Here is a 20709-nt window from a genome sequence, read left to right as displayed (position 1 = left end):
TAAAAAAGAGACGTCACCGTTTTGATGCGAAAAAATTTATTTTATCGCTTATCCACTTGAAAATCATAGAACCTGTAGTAGAAATGGACAGGGCCAAGGGAACCCCCCTTAACAGATATAAAAAGGAAGAATTAAATCTGGCTTGTATGGCTTGTTACGTCTGACTTTTCTTTCTTTTTTTGTGAGAACAAAACATAAGTTTTTTAATGAATGATCTTGACAGGAATTTATGTCATGACTTTAAAAAACAAACAATTACAACAAGATAGAACACGCACAGATTCTAATTTTTGAAATACTGAAAAACTGAAAACGGGAGTTGAGTTACACGAGGGGTCAGGTACACGCACACCACATTTTGCCGAGCCAGCATTATGATATTTCTTAGAATGTTATAAACTTATATTAAAATAATATAACTAGCTTGGGCAGGATTTCGACTCTTGTTGATAGAAGAATATCAACAAGTGGGAAAAGCCATACTGTGACTAAGATGGGCCCAGAATTGCACAAAGCCTTCATTCATACGGGAAGTCCCAGGAACTTCTTACTGTCCGGTTATACGTCGACTTAAGCAGTTCGTGTAGACCTGAGAAGATAAATTAGTCCCTGTCCTACACTAGTTTGGAATCATCGCTTTTCCTGATGTCCTAATAATTTCAATAGCTTAGATAATATGAAGATTGTAACTTGGAATGTGGCAACGATTAAGTACTGAGTCTGAGAGAAAGGTTGAAATGGCTAGGACACGCTCTGTGTATGGAGGATGGTAATATTGCCAAAGACCATCCTTTTCGGTCAATCATCTAGTGTATAACGAAAAGCAGGTTATCCCAAATAGGGTACGAGGAAGTCGTAAGGAAGAATTGAATGACAATCGGAACCTCTGGAAAGGGCGTAAAGAGGAAGCTTTGAAAAGAATGGCATGAAGGAGAAGCATACCTAGCTGTGTTGGCCTCAGGCGGCTTGGTGCTGCTGTGAGTTCTCAGTAGTAGTAATAGCAGTATTGTGAGACGTGTAGGCTGTATACCATGTTTTGCTAAAAGGTAGAAGGGTACTTACGTGTTATAGCGACCATACCAAAGAAGTGAAGTTAACCTAATGAAATATACTAAAACATAATGAAAATAAGAGGCGCTCGCAGAATTCCAAAATGTTTACAACTTTTCCAATCTAACAGCTTTGCGTTCTTTTGGATTTGACCCCTCGTCTACAATACTTGCATAGATTTGCCGAATAGAATAGTGAGTAGATATACACTACATAAAAATTAAAGGTGTACTTTCAAAAAAGAGTTGAGTCGGGCACATACACAAGTTTTTTGGGAGGAGGGGGAAGGGGAGAAGATAATAACCAAACAAATTCAGGAGGGTTAATAATACAAATTAATTTTGGATTTCGGGGGGGGGGGGTCTTATCGCATATTCCCGAGGCATGCCCAAGAGTGAGTCCCCGAATTTAGCAATTGCATGCAGATAAAATAGTAATATTTAACCAAAAAAGAAGCGTGTCTTAAAAAAAAACACACTTTAGGTAAAGCATGTTAATTTCAGCATGTTTTCCTCAAAACTTTCCAGAGAAAGGGGTACTTTGAACAATCCTTATGAAATTCCCCCCTGTAATTTGCAGAGTATGTTACAACTACTCGTTTATTTTAGCCATATATCAAATTTTCAATAATATCATCATTATTATGGTTAGATTATAATAAAACGGGACATGAACATTTTTCCTCTTTTCTGGCTAGTCTGTCGACGAATTCCTGGCACCGAAGCAGCTGAAAGAGCATGATGCATAAATACAAGAAAAAAATGCGTTCACTAATATTGGATTACCGCCAGTATTTCCGTTTGAACAGACAATTAGTTGGCATCCAAAACTAGCGGAAACAATCATCCTTCGTAAACTCGATGAACTCGAAGATTCAACTCTTGAACAACCCCCCCAAAGAGACCACCATCTTAAAATAGGGATGATTTGAGCCTGGTTCAAAATAAAAGGCAAGTACATTTATGGGTTTTCTTCTTTAGCGTCTTGCTTCGTGAAAGGCCAATTTGAATAGCTAGCTCAGAGGTGGTCAACCTGTGGCATGTCTTAAATATTTTTCCAGTCTGCAAGACCCATTATATTTTTCACAAAAAATAATGGTCTAAGTAGTGAAAACCAACACATCACAAAATAAATTATTGTTGCATCCCTATATTCAACAATTAACTGCCGAAATTATAAGAAAAAAAGGTACTTGTCGGTTATACAATACACACTCGAGAAGTGAAGTTTGGTTAATGCTAAAGAAATCAAACAAAACATGATTAAAATATAATAGTTTAGAAACAAATTTGGGCTATTTTTTTGCACATTCGGGGGGGGGGGGTAAAGCATAGCATATATTAAATAACCGACAAGGAACGAAAAAATAACTTTGATTCTATCACATATTCGAAATATTATTGAAATCTCCAGATTTAAGAAGCTTATTACAAAAAGTCGGCGCTTTTGGTTTAACTTACACCTGCGATTATTTTTCCGAATATAAAATCACCAAACGAAAAACACGCTAAAACATAACGGAAATTACCCTACAACATCAATTACGATGCACAAATACCCAAATTAATATCCATTTGAAAAGGGTAATTGAAAGAAAAGAGAAGCAAATGCATCACTAATAAAAACAATATTCCTTAATGATTTCACTTTTTACATATTTACTGATTTTCCAATATTTTTCATTATTATTGCTATTTATTCCTAAAAAACTGCGTTCATTTTTGTTATTATATATTATAATTCCTTATTTTTACATTTGCGAACAATAGTAAAAGCTGTAATAAAACTAATAATGTTCCAATATTTCACTTCAAATAGTGTCTAAAGGGGGTAATAATGATATATAATTCTATACGCGACCCCGAAATTTTATTTATTTTCAAAATAGCCCGCAAAATAATTTTGTTTGGTCAGTCCCAAGCCAGATAGATATTCTGCCAAGCTCAAATACTTCATTCAGCTGGCAATATCCCCCTCCCCTTTCAATTCTATCTTCACTGTGGCAAACAAAAAAGGAAAACCAAACAATAGTCAATGGCACCCTTACGACTAGATAGACAAGCATTTATTTATTTTTTTTTGGGGGGGGGGGGACAGTACGATTTGTATGAAAATGAAAGTAGCTTGAAATTCTATTTTAAGAAAACAACAAAAGTTATACGAAATATGTATTTTTTTAGATAAGAATTAGGTAATAAAGACCAAGTGTGCATCGTCAGGTCATTGTCATAGGGAAGAAAAAAAAACACAAGGTCGAGTTTTAAATATGAATTCTCCACAAAGAAAGATTGCCACAGATAACTTATCGGTTCAACACCCGGAACGACCGCTTCAATCAACGATATCATTCCCCCAGACCACACACATTTTTTGATACTATAAACCAGTTGTCCATGCATGGGTGGCATCTTTGAACAGAGATCCTCTGTTTCGTGAACCATGACCAACGCTATCAGCAAAATTAAAACTTGGTGGAAAGACGACCACCCCTAGTTTGAGATATGAGTGTGTTCTACCTACTCACCAGGCTATGCCTGAATTTAAAGGCTGTAAACAAAGAATTTTTGTCAACTGAATAAAAAAGAAGAACAAAGACTGGAGGTTAAAAATAAACGTTGCGCTGATAGTTTCTTGAATTTACAATTGGAAAAGCTGCACAAATACCAGCAAAGCCTTATTTCTAACAAAACTGAGTTTGTGACCCTATGTCAAATTTAGTTTTGAATCGATTTAGTTTGAATTTTTCCAAGAATTTTGATGCACTTACAATTTTGAACTTGGTTCTCGACATTTAAAAAGATAACTCCCGAACAATTTCTAACTATCAAAATCACATTAAGTTAAAAAAATTACTTTTCAGATAATCAGAGAAATTTGTCATAGGCATTTTTACTTATTCGAACATACCAATGCTACTTTAACGAAAGCTTCGACTTACCCTCCTTTTTGTTGGATTCAAGTCCCAAAACACATTTTATTCAGTGCCTGAAATCCGACAAATCGACCATATTTCAGACCAGCGCCAACAGGCGAATCGTTTTTTTGCCATTTCTGATTATGGTGGTAAATAGGTAACTTTTGAAACAAGGCCTAATCCGTTAGCGGCACCGATTTCGTCTCAGGTGAATTACACTTCCCAGTATTTAAGGGAAAAGGTTTATCGGGGAATCTCTAACCTAGCATTTTGTTTCAGTCATTGGATCAAATAACTATATCGTTTGTCTTGTATGTTTATGTTTTCTTTCCAAATTATAACTGTCTTGTGATTACGGTGTATAATTAGACCTGTTTCAAACGTCAAGCTTATCTGGAGCTGGAGGAGATAGCGAAACAAAAATCCAAAATGGTCTGTATTCCGGTTCGATTTTACTGCCAACCTAATCGGGAGCTTTAGCGCTAAAATCGCGGACAAGCCGAATAGAATTTACTATTCCCAAACAAAGAAGAAAGAATACTTACAACAGATAAGTAGTGGATGAATATATAAAATTCAGAGAAGCTTATAGAACAGTGTTGCAAGCATTAGAGCAGTGTTGCAAGAATTGAGTTTTCTTTTTTTTATATAATTAAGACAGACTGCATAACAACAGGACAATGTCCTCGGAAGCGTTTCATACTTATTGACCACCAAAAAACAACACCAACACTTAATAAGCTCAATATTTCCAAAAAAAAAAATAGAGATGCACACAGGGATTTATTTCCATGTGAGGAGGGGTAGGACACAAATTCAAAGAATTTCAAAAGGCAGGCAAATTATATAGAATATGGAAGAATAATGGAAAGCATTTCAAAATCTTGATACTCGGGGGGGGGATGGGGTCAAATTGTCCTTCTTCACTGGAGTTATTTAAATGTATATTCAAGTAGTGGGGATTACCCCCCTCATTACTTATTGATTCAATAAAATATTGTAAAATTCGCTTTTCTTTATCCTCGGGCATATTTCCTTATTTTGATGCTTCTTTTTTATCCATTGTGATCTTATCTTTTCTCTTAGGCTTTCACTATATCGAGGAAAATGTATCCCCTTCTTTACTCTTGTACTGTAGCGCACTCTTTAAAATGCACCCTTTTCTCTGCTATTCCTTGTAAACGTATAACAGTTTCTCATAGAGCCTTTTTATTGTTCATCGAATTATTATGTTTATATACATTAAAGTTTTTAAGGTCTTAAATAAACCTTTCGTGATGATCGTGTCTTTTTTTGTTTTGTGTGGGCGGTAAACTTCAATTCTAAGCAAATGTTAAAAGCCTGAGTTAAACAGACACGCTTAATGACGAGTAAGTAGTGTCTGTAACTCATCCTTGAATACGTGTTCAAAAACAATTACCGTTTCAAAATTTATTGCAAATATACCGTAATGAGAAAAAATGGGATTGTTGCACTCTCACAATTACAAGAACCCATAGAAGTACAATAAACTTTGAAGGCCTATGGGATTCTAGGACATTGACATTAAAAAAAGCTATGCAAGCCCGCTATTTTTTACTATCATTGCCAAGCAGCGCGTCACTTGCTTCCGTCACATCGCTGCACCTACTCATTAGAGTGAACAACCTTTTAATTAAATACAGCTTATTTAGAAGAGCTTAAGCAGATGCGCCAACTGGAGGGAGGTTGCCCCCTAGATTTCCCTCCCCTTTGATCTTGCAAAAGTACCTTTTTTGGTGTAGTCTCATTCAAAAATACATTTTTTGGGTATTTTCATTCAAAAACAACAAAATTGCTCCCTTGATTTTGGAAAACTACATTTTTCCTCCCCTCCTTACATTTCTGTGAATTGACGCTACTGGATTTGAATACTGCAAAGTATCACGACAGATCCTATAAAACGATAGTCAGGCATGTTAGGTATCTAATTTTTCGGAGGAAATGGGGCTAGTCGTTTGCAACTTGATTACATCCAAATATCTCAAAACTGCAAGTTTTACATAATACTGTCAAGCACTTTGGGGGATTTCAACATTCTAAGCCGCGTCTCCAATAGTTCTGACCTTCTAGGTCTGCTCGCAAGTGATCACTTTTGGGGGGTGTGAAGATCGTGCAAAACAAAGGAAACTTTTCTCCTACTTCTCAACGTTGGCTAATCTTACAGGTTATCTATTTTCACTCTTATTTTTCTGGTCCTTTTTTTCTTTAATTAAAGTAGTGTCGATGCCAATGTTTTTTTTTCGTTTAAGAGATTCCAAGATTGACTCGACATGTAAAACTATATCCCTAGATATACTCGGAACTAAGGCTCTTATAATCCTCTCCTTTTCTCGCTTAGTTAGTGCCATATATTTATTGCATGCTTATTTCATTATGAATAATTTTTACCGTCCCCCTCACAAGGATCAGATCACGCGTAGACTCCCAAAAACACAAATTGGACAGATACTCTTACTGACTATTTTGTTTGGTAAAGGTACGATAACTCATACAGGTAGACCCTGAGATGAAAAAAATCAGCACCCCCCCCCAAAAAAAAAACAACGTCGAAATTGAACAGACCCCCTAAAGGGAGAGATCCGATAATCTCTCATATTAAATGTCACGAAGAAAATAATTTAGGGAGCCCCACAATGATCGTATCGAATCCAGGGAACTCCATGCGGGGTCCCAGGAGAGATTAGATTGTTCGGATTTTCAAACAGCTCAACCGGAGTACTTCCCACAAAGTTTGATTGAGAGCCTAAAATCCCTTTTTAGTCCCCTCCTATTGCAGAGGTCGGATCTAACAAAGAACATGCAGATAGCGCAATTAGAACACATTACTACTTTCAACAAAGTTTGTTTAGACAACAACTTTTTCCGCTTGACGAAGTCTGGACGTTAAGGTATAGAATCACTCTCCACTTTCATCCCCCCAAAGTGGTAAATTTGTGTCCAATACCTAAAAAAAATAGCTATAACATTTCTTATTAAGAAATATCAACCGTAAAAGCACCCAAAGCTACATTGCATCAGAACGGTGAAAGACGAGTCGAAGGTCAACAACCGATACTTGAAAAAAGGACTGATCTTTTGCATTTTTACGAAAGAACCGGATCTTTTAACGTAGCAATCAAATTGCAGCCAAGAAAAGCCCAGTGCTAAGTACTGCCTGATCATGATATAATTAGAAACTAGCAATATTACTGGATAGGGATTTTGTGATCATGCAATTCATTATTTTTACTAGCCATCTTTCTCTCTATTAGTCATAGCAAAGGATGCCTTAGGAAACCGAAATCGTATTTTAAATATAGGAGATGAGTCCAAAATGTAATAAAGCATAAACTTAAACAATACCTAGGCCACTTAACTCCCCACAATCAATGTATTTAAGTTTAGTCAAAGAAGATTCAGGGAACGGGCATTTCCCTATTTTACTTGAGAGCGTGTTAAGCTTCAAAAATTCACTATACAGACGAACAAATAGGGTTAATATTTTTAAGCCGAAGATAAATCTGAACTAGTATTGAACATTTGAATTGACGAGCATCAGAAACTGATGTTTGGACCTTTTTGATTATAAATAAATTCGATTTTCCGTTTATACTAAACCCAGTGGATTGATAGCAAAGTGGATTGATGTTCTGCTTGGCAATACGGGGCATAGGGATCAATCCCGGCTGCTGCCAGGTTGGGACACAGGCTTGCTACTTGTCCCTGTAAACGAGCCCTTTGTGCTGGCAATGGCTTTGGAAAACCATTTTACCAAACCATTTATACCAAATTCACTGCTTTCCTCAAAAGTTTACCCTCTTGTGGATGGCATAATACTCCACTGTTACATCTTCTCGCCACAGGGTAGAGGTGGCTATCTTCACACGGTACCCCATCCCCCTCCCAAGAGCATGAAGCATTCGGGCCCTGACAGGGAGTATTAGCAGCATCATAAAATAACACGGAGACTTTTGGTGAATATGGAGCCACGGTTCTTGGCAATTCTTGGATCCCGGGGTCAACATTGACAGAGGGCGAGGAGACTAAATGGGGAAAAAGATGGCCCATGACGTTTGCTGCGTCTTTTCTAATGTTAGGAAATAGGCTTTGCGACCCCAATAGTTATACATGGCGTATTCACTTTGACGTATGGCTATATGCTTTTTGATTAAAGCACTGATGACGGCTTAGCGGAAGTCTAAGCCAAAATATCAGCCTTGTTCTTCGTTATTCACTGACTGAAATTATCCTTATTTTGTTCGTCTTTTTTTTCATCATTTTATCCTTCTTCGTTTTTTCATAGCGCATGCTAAAGGTTTGGAGTGGCGGAGGAAGAAGGGATGCAGTCACGTGCCGATTAATTGCTACTAGTACACCCTTTGAAGCTACATCTAACCTTCTGCGACCTCTCAAGAGAACCTGGGAGTGCTTCAGCGCTAAGCGGCTTCCAAATAGTGGGGGCGGCCCGTGTGGTGCGCGGTGAGGCAGAGACATGAATATCAGGGTACGACGGAAGGGGAGACGTAAACCGGGAGGGGACTCAGATACGGGTCTCAACTCCAAACAGGAGAGTGAAAATAATGATTTTAAGCTTTATGTCGGAACCCGTTTTAGAGCGAGGATTTAAATGAGGAAACAATAAGTAGAAATTACGGTCTAGATGAATGAAGTTGCTCCATTTTGGTATATAGTCTTCATACTTATGGTAGGTAGTCTTTGGGCTAGAAGTAGTCTACTGAAGAGGTACAATCATGACTTTTCGTGACCCTAAGAAGTAAATGCAAAAAAAGACTTCTGTTAATTCACTATCACTACTTTGTTGTATTTTCCTTTTATTTATTACAAACAAAAAGATCGATTCACCTCATATTTTATATCGGACACCTAGGTTTTTCCTGTATCCTTGGAATTGTTTTATCTCTTACCGATACCCGGTAAGCGTAAAAATATCCGACATATCTTATCGCTTAACGATAACTGTCCCAAGCACCAATATATTAGGTTAATTTTGCATTGAGATTTTTTAATCCTTTGAATTAAACAGGTTTGCATTGTTTTATTTATGCTTACGTCTAATTTATTAATCAAATAAACTATTTCCAGCAGGACGTTAGTGGCGTTGAGTAAACGGAATTAGAAGTAAAAAAACGTAGTGGTAGTCAATTAACGAGAATTTCCCAAAGAATTAACATAGGCTAAAGTTCTTTCTCCACTTTCAATGAGTGAAATACTTCCTTCCATTTTGGGCACGACTCTGTATCATTAGTATCAATTTAAAGGGACTTAAAAGGAGATAAAAATTTGATGGTAAATTTGAGAACAGGACAAAGAACATGGATAACTTACAAGAGTTAAAACTGCCGGTAGTATAAAAAAAAAAAACCGCAACGCCATTTAGCGTTAGGCGACAATTGGCATTTTTTTTAGTATAATGATAAAAATAATTCATTTAATTCGTGTAGTTGGTAAAATTAGTGTAATAATAAGTATCTGATATCTGTTCCAGGCAGAAAAAACGATTACAAAGCTTCAAAAAAGCCTAGTGTTATCAAACGCTAGATGGCGTCGATGTTTTTTGCCGACCCTAGCGCTAGTTTCCGCTCTTACAAGTTACAGATACTCTTTGGAACAGGATATAGGCCTAAATTGGTTAAAAAAAAAAAAAAAATTTGTTTTTATTTTGTTATTTCTCTGACTTAAATCGCAGCTGCCCAGAGCAAAGCAATAGTAAACCGGTTGTATTTGTATTACAGATAGAGAATTCAGTCAAGCTAAACAATACCGCCTCAAAATTGTATGCTTGCCTCAAGCGCAACAGTTTGCTCATCAGCCAGAATTTGTCATTCTACTTTTTTTAAAGGCATCATGTCAAGGCCTATTAAACTGAACAAAACTCAATAGCTTCCGGCTTGCCTTGCCCTCATCTACATTTGACATTGAGGTTGTTCAGCAACTGGTCTTCAAAATATACAAAATTGTAGTCAATATGTTTAATCTGTTTAGGAATAAAAACTTGATTAACAACCTTTTTCCCAGTCTAGATACAAATAAATTGGCCCAAAGACAAAGGGTCTCAAGTATGTATGCAGGGACGCATAAGTACACATGCTTCAATGCGTAGAGGGGTGTTCAGAGGATGTGTCCAGAGGGTGCATCCTCCTTCTCAAATAGAAGCCAGATTTGAGGCAGGTCTGTTTAGCTTAAGGTGCTAAGGCTTAAGTGGATATTTGTAAAACTCAAGCGAGAAGGCAGGATGACAGGCAGGCCTAGGGACACAGAATGGTGTACACTAGCAGACAATATGAAATATTTCCATTTGATGATTAAATAAGGAATCGTGACTGAAGCTTCTGTGGAAAATTTTCCAAAGAGGGGATAAGCCTCCAAAAAGTTGTCGAATGGAGGAGAGCAAAGGTCTCAAAAGAGGTTTTTTCTAAGAAAATGTCACACTGCATCCAAATACTGTGAATTTTGTACATTTTTTATCTTCAATGGGGTTTCTCGCTGTCACCTTTTCGGGTGCTCGTTTAAGGATAGATGACGTACTAAATACAGACAGAGAACAAACTCAAGCAGGGCCGTATCCAGGATTTTTGTTCAGGGGGGGTTTTACTAATTTTTGATTTTTTTTTGGGGGGGGGGGGTTACTAATTATTGACTCAGTTTTCGACTAATTTTACTGGTTTTTACCTAGGTTTTACTAATTTTCGACTTATTTTCGAGTCGGTCAAAAATTTCGGGGGGGGGGGGGGTTCAAACCGGGTAACCCCCCCCCCCGGGATACGGCCTTGAACTCAAGTATCTCAATACACATGCCTGTACACTGAAAGGATAGGATGGGGAGGGGATAAATTACAGCTTAAAAAATGCTCTTTGGTGTTCGGGACACTTCCTCCATCGTTCCCAAAAAAATCCCCTGATTTTTTCTCTCTAAACATTGGTTATGTGCACTTCTTCACACAGAGCAGGTTTTTCGAGAAGCTAATACTTTTCAGTTTATTTATTTATTTTTTAACTGGCTGAAAAATTCTACGAAAAGTTCTGAAAAGCTATATAATTCTTATTGCGAATTGGGTATAAGCAAAAGAAGCGAATCGAGAAGAAATAGCCAGGACTCCTTTGTTTTAAAGCTTTTGACTTGGTTGTGCATAATTGTTTAGTTGTAGAATGTATAATCATAGTAGTTATTTGTAATTTTCAGTGGTTTTAAAATATTAAATTTTGTTGAATTTATGAGTGTTATGCTTATAGCAAGAAGCGTTTTGATTCAAGGATATATTTGTGAAATATTGTATCAAAGGCTTTAATTGCTGAGATTTAGGAAGGGACTGCCCCCCCCCAAAAAAAATCAGTGTTTAAGATTCTTTCATTAATCTGATGCTAATCAAAGTTATCGTCGTAGGCGACGCGATATCTTTCCCTGGAGCAAATATGAAATATAACTTTATACGGGGAAGGTTATCAATAAGCAACTTTCAATCTTAGGCCAACAAATACTTTCCATCCCTTAGTTAGAAACCTTTAAATCGCCTTCAAAGCTATATATCACTACCCCATTTAAACCAACCCATTTTCTTTGTCGAGAAGGCCCACTTTCTATCTGGTGAATTAGATATGCAGTAGATGTTTGATACACAACTCAAGCACAAATTTATTTTTCTTAACTTTCACTCTTACCCGTCTTCTCTTTTTCAGTTTACCTTCCAAGGTTCATTAGCAAAACGAAAAAGTTGTGACCCCATTAGTTCTTTGTATTTGTGAAAAGCAATAAATGTAATTATTATGAAGGTCTCATTTAAAAAATACATAGGCAGCAAAATATTATAAGTTGATTAATAAATAAAAGGAAATGGGGATATCTTTAGAGCTAATTAAACATATAAAGCAAGAAATGGAACAAGAAGTTAAAATGCATTGCTTAAAATATGTTTTTATTCAAACACAATAGCAACAAGTGCTAAGCTTTTTTTTTATTTCCTTGTCTCCTAAATTTTTTAATAGAATTAAATAAAAATAAAGCCTAAGATTTAGAACATGTTTCCTGACATTTGTATTATCCAGACTAGTAATATATAATTTTTAAAAGTGTCCAAAGAATGGACATTTTTGTGTCCAAAGAATGGGCATATACAATAATTATAAATGACTGTAATTCTTCTTTTAAAGCAGTTTTATCACACAAGAAATAAAAAGGCACACCCCAAGCCATATCTTCAAATTTACAATGGTCAAAATCTAGAAACTAAAAAAGAAAAGTGAACCTGAATCTAGGCACCTGAGTATAACACCAATTTTCAGCAACAGGAGTTGTGGTTTCAGATGGTGGGGGAGAAGGAACTCGTGACATGGGCATTCCAGAAGTACTGGCAGAAGATGTAGAAGCAGAACTACTAAATCCACTAGTGCTACTTGCAGAAGAAGAGGCAGGAGCCTGTGCACCACTTGGGCTGGCCCTCTGGGTCTGAGAGCATTCTCCAACAGCAACCATCCTGAAACCATTAATTACATGGTCTATTATCAAATCAAAGAAAAAAAAACAACAGAAAACGAGATCACATCTTACAGGCTCTTTCCTGCTTACAATGGGGCATTCCCTTAAGATTAGTTCAAAAGACCCCCCCCCCCCAACATGTAATTATGGAGAATCTTGACTAAAAATGCGTAAAAGCCACCCTTAGAAATAATTTGTTGTAATAGGGTAGCTATGAATGCAAAATAAATATAACAATATTGAATTGGTAATTAGCCATCATGCAAAATCCATAGACTTTTATTGCATTAACTAAGGGAGAGAAAGTTGTGAAAGATTTCAAGAGGATTAACATCTGAAGAAAGGTTTCTTTTTGCTAGAGATGTTTTCTCAATACTGCAAAATTTTTGCCTTAAATCCAGGTATACCATAATTAGTGTCTGACTCGCAACAACGTTACAAAAATTAATATAAACAAATTTTCCATGTGTTTTTAAAGCTTGTTTTTGTAATACCCCCGAAAAAATCCTTTTGTAACACCCCCCCTCCCCTGAAAAAGTACTGGATAAGGCCCTGTATCCAATGCGCTATTTTCCCTCTGTCCTTGTGATGTAGAACAGATAATTGTAGAAACTTGGAGGGCTCATTTGATAACAAGTTGTTCTATTGCCCTTCTTAAGGACCTGCACCAATTCGATTGTAATCTATAGCCCCGTCAATGTCCCAATAGCCTGCATAGCATTGGATGAGCATTCAAAGAAAACCTTTTCAGTCAGAATGGTCTAAACTTGTGCCTCCAGGCGTGAGTATTTGCAATACAGCCAGCCCAAGTCTGTGAATTGCACCATTTCTAAAACTTAATTCCAAAAGTAAATTGAATAAAAAATAGACTCAGAATCCAGCTCATATGCTGGAAACTGTATGCTAAGACCTATAGTTTAAGAAAAGCTGACTCTAAGCCAAAAATGATTTTTTTGCATTAATTAAATATTGTTCACAATTAGGCAAGGACTTATGCTAACAGCTAGAAAATAACTTCCCAAGGCCTAATTATGAAGTAAAGATTCATTCCTAAAATTCTCTTTCTTTTAATAGGTTTTGACCTGGTAGGCTTAGATACTTGAAAATACCATTAAAAAGGATAATTTAGGCTTTCCAGCCATTTATTGGCATCAATTCTCTAAATGTAGGATGGAGGGGGGGGGGGCAAACAGTATTTTCAAAATCTAGGGTACTCTAAATTATTTACAACCTTATAAATCAGGATTTAGCAGACAAATGTGGAAAGCCAAACCTTTTCAGAACTACATGAAATTACTTACACTTATTCTAAGTTATAAAATGAGTTTATTTGCAAAGATTTTAAAAAAATGTGGATTTCAGGAAACATTACCATCTTAAAACAAGATATCTGAACTCCTAATTTAAGACAGTGACATAAAATTTGTGTCAAATTATAGGTTTTTAAATGAGCTTAATATGATATGCAATACAATTACCTATGGAAATACAAAATTTTGCCATCAAATTAAATAGATGTTTAAAAAAGGTCACCTTTTTAAAATTTTGAGGAAAATATGTTGTTGATTGGCCTGACCTTAAAACACATGCAAAATTTCAACACAGCAATCTGAAACATTTTTAAATTACTGTATTTTAAATAAGTAACAAGGAGTTACCAACTTTCAGAAACCACATAAGCTTCAACAGGCACTGCCTGGCGAGTGTGAATGATCTGTGCCGAGTACTAAAGAGACTTAACCATGCATGGCGAAACTGTATGGCACAAGGTGTGCTTCAAGAGGTACAGAAAGTGGGTGACCCTTCAATAAGTAAAAGTCCTTAGGTTCTTTGTTATTCAATGATGTATAAACGTCACTTGAATTTATACTTAGGTAACAAGTTATTAGACTAATATTCTTCCATAATTTGGACAAGTCCATCCCTATTTTTCACCCTACTTTGACTTATGAAGGGTCATCCACTTTCAGCCTCAGCTTTTAGTATCTAGTTCCTGTCAAAAGTAAAACAAAAAGTAATCCACTTTCAGCCCCCTGGTGTTCATCAAGGAGCGCCAAGTGCGCCGCGCATCCGCCTCGCATGGAGTCCCTGTAATGCTTGGCACTTTTGCCACATCCCACTTGGTGTGCATGCTTTCTGTAAGTCAGCAAACCCTTGGTACTTATTTGGTAATAACATCAAAACTTTTCAGATTGCTTAGTTGAAATTGTAAATGTGTTTTAAGATCTCATCAATCAACCACATATTTTTTCAAAATTTTAAAAAGGTAGATTTTTGTAATTTTTTTAAAACACATTCCGGGGAAAAAATATATTTCGAAAAATACTTGTGTTTATATCATATCAAAGCTTGTTTAGAAAATTATTGTCCAAAGCAAATTTCCTGTTTTCATCTGAATTCCAATCTGAGATGTACACCAAGTGGCATAAAGTGAGCAACTCCTCAAAAAGTAAAAGTTCTTAGGTTTGTAACTATTCAATGATGTAAACATTTCATTTCCTATTTGGTAACAAGTTAATAGGGTTACATTTGTCCATAATTCAGATAGATCTAATGCTGGTTTTTCATTGTACTTGTAGCCTATCTATAAAGACCTTTCCCACTTTCTGCCACCTTGCATACATCCTGGAGAACCACACGTACCACATAGTTATGCCATGCAGTATTTGGCACACTTAACCATCCTTGGCATACACCACCTGATAGATATGACTTCTGAAAGTTGGCAACCCCTTGATACTTATTTGGCAATAACTTAAAACATATCAGATTGCTTAGTTGAAATTTTGCATATGTTTTAAGCCTGTGCCAATCAACAACATGTATTTTTCCAAATTTTAAAAGGGTAGCTTATGATTTTTTTTAGAAAACATTTTTTGGGGGCAAACAATTTTTATTCCCAAAAGTGATTATTGAGATAAGTATAAAATTATGATAGTTTTTAAAGTTTTTTTTTCAGAATTTTTGGTAATCATTTTCCACTGGCAAATAAAAAGTGTAAGGAACAAGGTGTTACCCTAAGGATCCTTTTAAGGGCTTGAAATTAAATTTGTAAAATAAGCAATTAGTATGATTGGAAAGAACATAAAAAGATGCTCAAATTCAAAAAATACTTGAGCCTTTAATTCAGGGCTCAAATAAAAGGTGCGTTTTTGCTGCTATGATCTTACTTCTCTTTTCTTACATCATTCTGTTAGGATTTTTGTTTTGTATTTTTTTCTTAATAGAAATTCTAAGATCTTAGAGCTCACTGATCTTTGCTAAAAGACCACTGATCAGGGCAGAATAAAGAAAGATTCAGCCTGTCTGTGATTTAGATACTTTATTCCATTTTTTGGGGGGCTTTCAGTAAATCACTAGTCAATTTTATGACAGCACAAGTGGAGAAATGATAATTTTGTTTGTTTTAAGTTTCAACTTTATTCTATCAGTCCATTCAATCCATGAAGTGTATATACTAAATTATTAAGCATAACTAGGTATTCAATCTTTATCCATTATATTCAAGATCTAGAGTAAAAGAAAATCAGACTGAAACAACAAATACAGAAAGGTTTATTGTTTCTCAAGGTTAAAATATGTGTAAACTTAGGAAATGTCAAAAGGGCTTAGGATTGTCAAAGACTTCATCTAAAACCTCAAAAACTCCCATATTTTTCGCCTCACTTGATTTGTTGCATTTCTCAAACTTATACATTGAGTTTTTAAGCCTTTGTGAAATTTGGATTTTAATGGAACAAAGGTTTGACAACATATGTTGTCTCTAGAAGAACATCCTCTAATAACTAAGATGGACAAAAACTGAATGCCCAAGTCAGAGCTATTCCTGGGGGGGCTGGGTCAGGATCCCTGATCACTGAAGTGGGGGGGGGGGGGCGCTGTGGCTAGGGGATTGCTGACTCTGGCCAAATTTTAACTTTGATTCCTCTATTTTTGCTTACATTTGAATTGGGTTAGAAGAACTGTAAATAAATTTCCCCCAAGCACCACAAACCATATGCATGGTTCTGATTATAGTTACAATTAAGCTACATTACCTTATCTTAATTTGTCTCTGACTATAAAATCATTCTCATTTATTAAATTTTTCAAAACTAACAAAATTCCCCTGCCTGCATGGCTACTTCCTTTGTGATTGAATAACATTCAGGATGCAAAGTTTTGTAACATTTTCTGTTAACTTTTCACTCTTATGCTAGAAATGAATTTTCACAAAAGAAGTTGTCAGAATTATGCATATTTATTATCTTTATTGGGGCAGTAAATGGTCTACATACTTTTATTTTCAAGAAATGGTAATGAAGATATGGGACAGGGTACCCACAAATGAGAAGGGGGCACCCACAGTCCAAGACAAATTATAATTATATTGTGCTCCAAGACTCCAAAGAAGGTAAATGGCCAAATAGATATAACAAACATGATTGTTTTTTTTTGTTTCAATTTCTAGTCCGAAAGTAGCAAGATTTGAAACAATGTAGCCCAAAAACCTACCTTGTGGGTTCTTAATCACTTGTACTGTAAAGCTGAAAATTGGCAGGAAATAGCCAACCTGGCAAGATAGCTGATGACAAAACAACCTACTTTATAGGTGGTATGATAGAGATTCTATAGTGATTTAACTGTTGAAGTTGTGATTAGCTGTTCAACTACTGAGCATCTTACCCTAGGCCTATACCTAAATGTAGACCACTGAACTTTACCCCCATAATGAATAAATATACAACCACTAAATGATATAAACATACTCAATGAATTTTCAATAGTGCAACCCTTTTCTTCCTGCTGCTTGTTAATTTTCAAGTAAAGATTCATGCTATTGAAAATTTGGTAAATTTTGGTAGTTCATATTATTGACTTATGAATAAAGTAAACACACTACTTGATGCCGTTTTTATGCTCTTTCCAAATATAACAATCATCCCTATATATACCAATTCAGGGTATATATTTGCACATTAGGGGGTTGGGGGTAAAGTTTATTTCCAATGCAGATTAAACTTTACCCCCCCCCCCCGCCCCTAATGTGCAAATATATACCCTGAATTGGTATATATAGAGGTGGGGGTAAAATTCATTTCCAACAAAAATGATTATTATATTCATAGAGCATAAAATAAGGGTAAATTTTTCATTGTTCATATTATTGATTTAGGCTTATGAATAAAGTAAACATACCACTCAATGCCTTTTTTCTGCTCTTTCCAAATATAATTGGCCTAATCATTTTTGTTGGAAATGGGTAAAATTCTACTTTAGCTACTTTTTGCTATCTTGGAAAGGGGTTAGGTTAGGAAAATGAATTTTTGAGGGATGGGTCTACAGGCTAAATTATTTCCTAGGAAAGTAATTTGAAGTACCTACCTCTACTCCTTCTCTCTCTAGAGAGCCCTGACCTTTGATGACCTTTAAAAATCTGTGTGTTAAAAGTGAAACCTTGCAAAATAGATCTTCTGCTTAAATGAAGTACAACAAAATTGTTTTCAGCTTCCAATTTAGGCCTATAAGGTTTTAAAGATATGCAAATACATTTCCTAAAGTTAAACAAAAACATTGATAGCCTAGCCTATGGCTTAAAATTCTTCTCAAATAACAGGAATTGCATTTGGAATTGCACTAAAGCCAGAGAAAAGAAAATGATAACTGAAAATTAAGGTAAAATATTGTTTTGTCAAAATTTCAACAGGTAAGAGACCTGTCATGTAGGCATATTCCAGGACCCTCTAGAGGGAGAAGGAGTGGAGGTAGGTAGGCTACTTCAAAATACCTTCCTGGGGCATACTTTAGCCTGTAGGTCCATCCCTCAGTTTTGTTTTCCTAATCTAGGCCTAACCCCTTTCCAAGACAGCCAAAAGTAGCTAAAGTAGGATATAGGCCTAGCCTAATTTAGCTACTTTTTTTGTAAGTCAATAGGCTAATATGATTTGGTAAAAATTTACCATAGGCCTAATCTGCTTTTAAGAGTGGTATAAGTAGGCCAAGGGTTTTTGACTGCTTTAAATTAGCCTAGCCAAGGTCATTAGTTCAGGCTTTGAATTCATTTTATCCTACTTACTAGGATAGAAATACCTTCTCAAACTTTACAGAAAAAAGCTACAAATTGACCATTTTCTTTCTCAACAACCCCAACTCTAATATGCAGGGGCAAATCTCTAGCATTTTTATTGCAGGGGGGGGGTACAAGAGGGGTCCATATCTGGATAGTCAGGGGGCATCATTGAGGGAAAGAACTGCACTCCCTGTGCCCCCCCTAAACGACGATCCTGCCACAAGGATACCATTGTTCCCAAGGCATTTATTTACCCTTAAGGTTATGTTGGGTCTCATTACCTCGAAGATGCCATTAAGGCTCTCAAGCCCTCTCCTTCTTGAGGTGCAAGTCCAACACTATCCGGCTCTAATGAAGCAATTTTGACTACTAATCCAAAACAAATATCACTACAAACTATTCAATTACTGAACAAAACCATAAACTTCAGTAGAAGTAGAACACCAGTTAGGGAATTTTCAGGGTGACGATGAAAGTGATGAAGCTTGATAATGTAAGATGCCTCTGGCATCGGTCAATCCAACTCCGTTCAAATTCAACTACAGACTGATAAAAGGTACTCGATTGTAGAGTTAATGAAAGCTTTGTTCGTGAAATCAAAACACTAGCTGTAATTTTTTACTTTTTGCATGACCTTAGGCTAAACTTAAAAGTTTCTTCTTCTTGCATTTAAATGAAATGAGGACAAAGACATTAATCGTTAGGATGAATACTATACATTATGACAATCCCACCTAATTTATTTGACTATTGAATCGAAAACCATTTTCAGTATTTTGAAAATAATATGGGAACAGAGCTTCAATGATAATCTTCAAACTTCCTTTACCAAAAACAAACAGCAAAAGACCCAAAAAAGAGGTATGTACGAAAAAGTTCATTTAGAGGGGGATTTGAAGAAAAAATATCGTTGAAGTATATTGTACTCTGGGCTTACACACACACACTTTTTTAAACGTAATAACAATTATTCCGCCAGAAATGCAATAATTGAAGCTGTAATAGATTTTCTAATTAAGCATATCCGATTTTCTAAATTATCGTTCAAGTCCCAGAGCTTCTCAGTTAAATCAAATCTGACTTAAAGAAATATGCCAGACAAAATGGGAATTCGAAAAATTAGAAACGACACAGATTGTAAACCAGGCCTAGTCGTATTAAATTAGATACAAAAGAATTTTCCCCTTAGTTTTGGCTCGAACTTGCTTTCTCAAACTGACTTTCAATGCTTTGAATAGAATTTTAAGCCATATCAGGATTTTTTTCCCGAAATTCCAAAGTAATTATCAGAGATTCTTTTAGGTTTCATTAATCAGGACTTTGGAAAAATGTGGCTGCAAAGCGATTTTCTTGAGCCTCGCTGTAGATTTATGCAAGAAAGTTAAATTTTACAGCGCTTTGTCTGCTTGAGTTCATCAAAGGCCAGTGACCGGTGAAAGAAGCACTTCAAAAGACCGTCCCAGGCCCCAATTTAGACTTGAAATCCATTTCTAAAGGTTAAAATTACCTAACTTAGCTATTTTAAGATAGCAAAAAGCCCATCGTCTAAAATTCTACCATACTGCACATTTTAATGATCTTACATTTTTAGTTGATTCCAAGGCCGTATCCAGGGGGGGGGGGGGGGTTACCCGGTTTGAACCCCCCCCCCTCCCGAAATTTTTGACCGAGTCGAAAATTAGTAAAAACCTAGGTAAAAATCAGTAAAATTAGTCGAAAACTGAGACAAAAATTAGTAAGCCCCCCCCCGAAAAAGTCAAAAATTAGTAACCCCCCCCCCCCAAAAAAAAAAATCCTGGATCCGCCCTTCGTTGATTCAGTCCCACTTTCTAGGGCTATAATGAGAGAAAGGTTGAGGCGGCTAGGCAATGTTCTGCGGATGAAGGATGACAGATAGCCGAAGATTGTCCTTTTCAGCCAGCAGTCTAGGGCTAAACGGAAAGCAGGTCGTCCGCGGTTGGGGTGGGAGGCTGTCATAAAGAAAGATTTAAGGGAAATAGGAATTTCCTGAGAGGGTATAAAGAGGGGGACTTTGAATAGATTAGGATAGAGGAGGAGCGTGCGTAGCTGTGTTAGCCTCAGGCAGCTTGGTGCTGCGGTGAGCTGATAGTAGTAGTAGTATCAGGGTTTATATTTAATGTCGAAGAAAATACAAAAATAGACCTTTTCGTCAGCCCCATAAATAGTAGAAATTTGTCTATATAG

General features: G+C 36.2%; 1 protein-coding gene across 1 annotated transcript in view; it reads right to left on the bottom strand.

Annotated features, from left to right (window-relative positions):
• Positions 1–19037, bottom strand: part of rdx (BTB/POZ and MATH domain-containing protein rdx) — a 73435-nt gene extending 54398 nt beyond the window's left edge. The window contains exons 1-2 of the mRNA XM_089102727.1: positions 18786–19037; positions 12240–12453 (exon numbers count right to left, since the gene is read on the bottom strand). Coding sequence (XP_088958853.1) covers positions 12240–12453; positions 18786–18799 — 228 coding nt within the window. The 5' untranslated portion in view covers positions 18800–19037. The remainder of the gene's footprint in view (positions 1–12239; positions 12454–18785) is intronic.
• Positions 19038–20709: the final 1672 nt, after the last annotated feature.

This window comes from Artemia sp. Qi Xiang Cuo, chromosome 16 (assembly GCF_049724085.1).
Source record: "Artemia sp. Qi Xiang Cuo chromosome 16, ASM4972408v1, whole genome shotgun sequence".
Lineage (NCBI taxonomy): Eukaryota > Metazoa > Arthropoda > Branchiopoda > Anostraca > Artemiidae > Artemia > Artemia sp. Qi Xiang Cuo.
The sequence above is the reverse complement of the archived record's forward strand: the minus strand, read 5'-3'. Positions and strand labels throughout refer to the sequence as shown.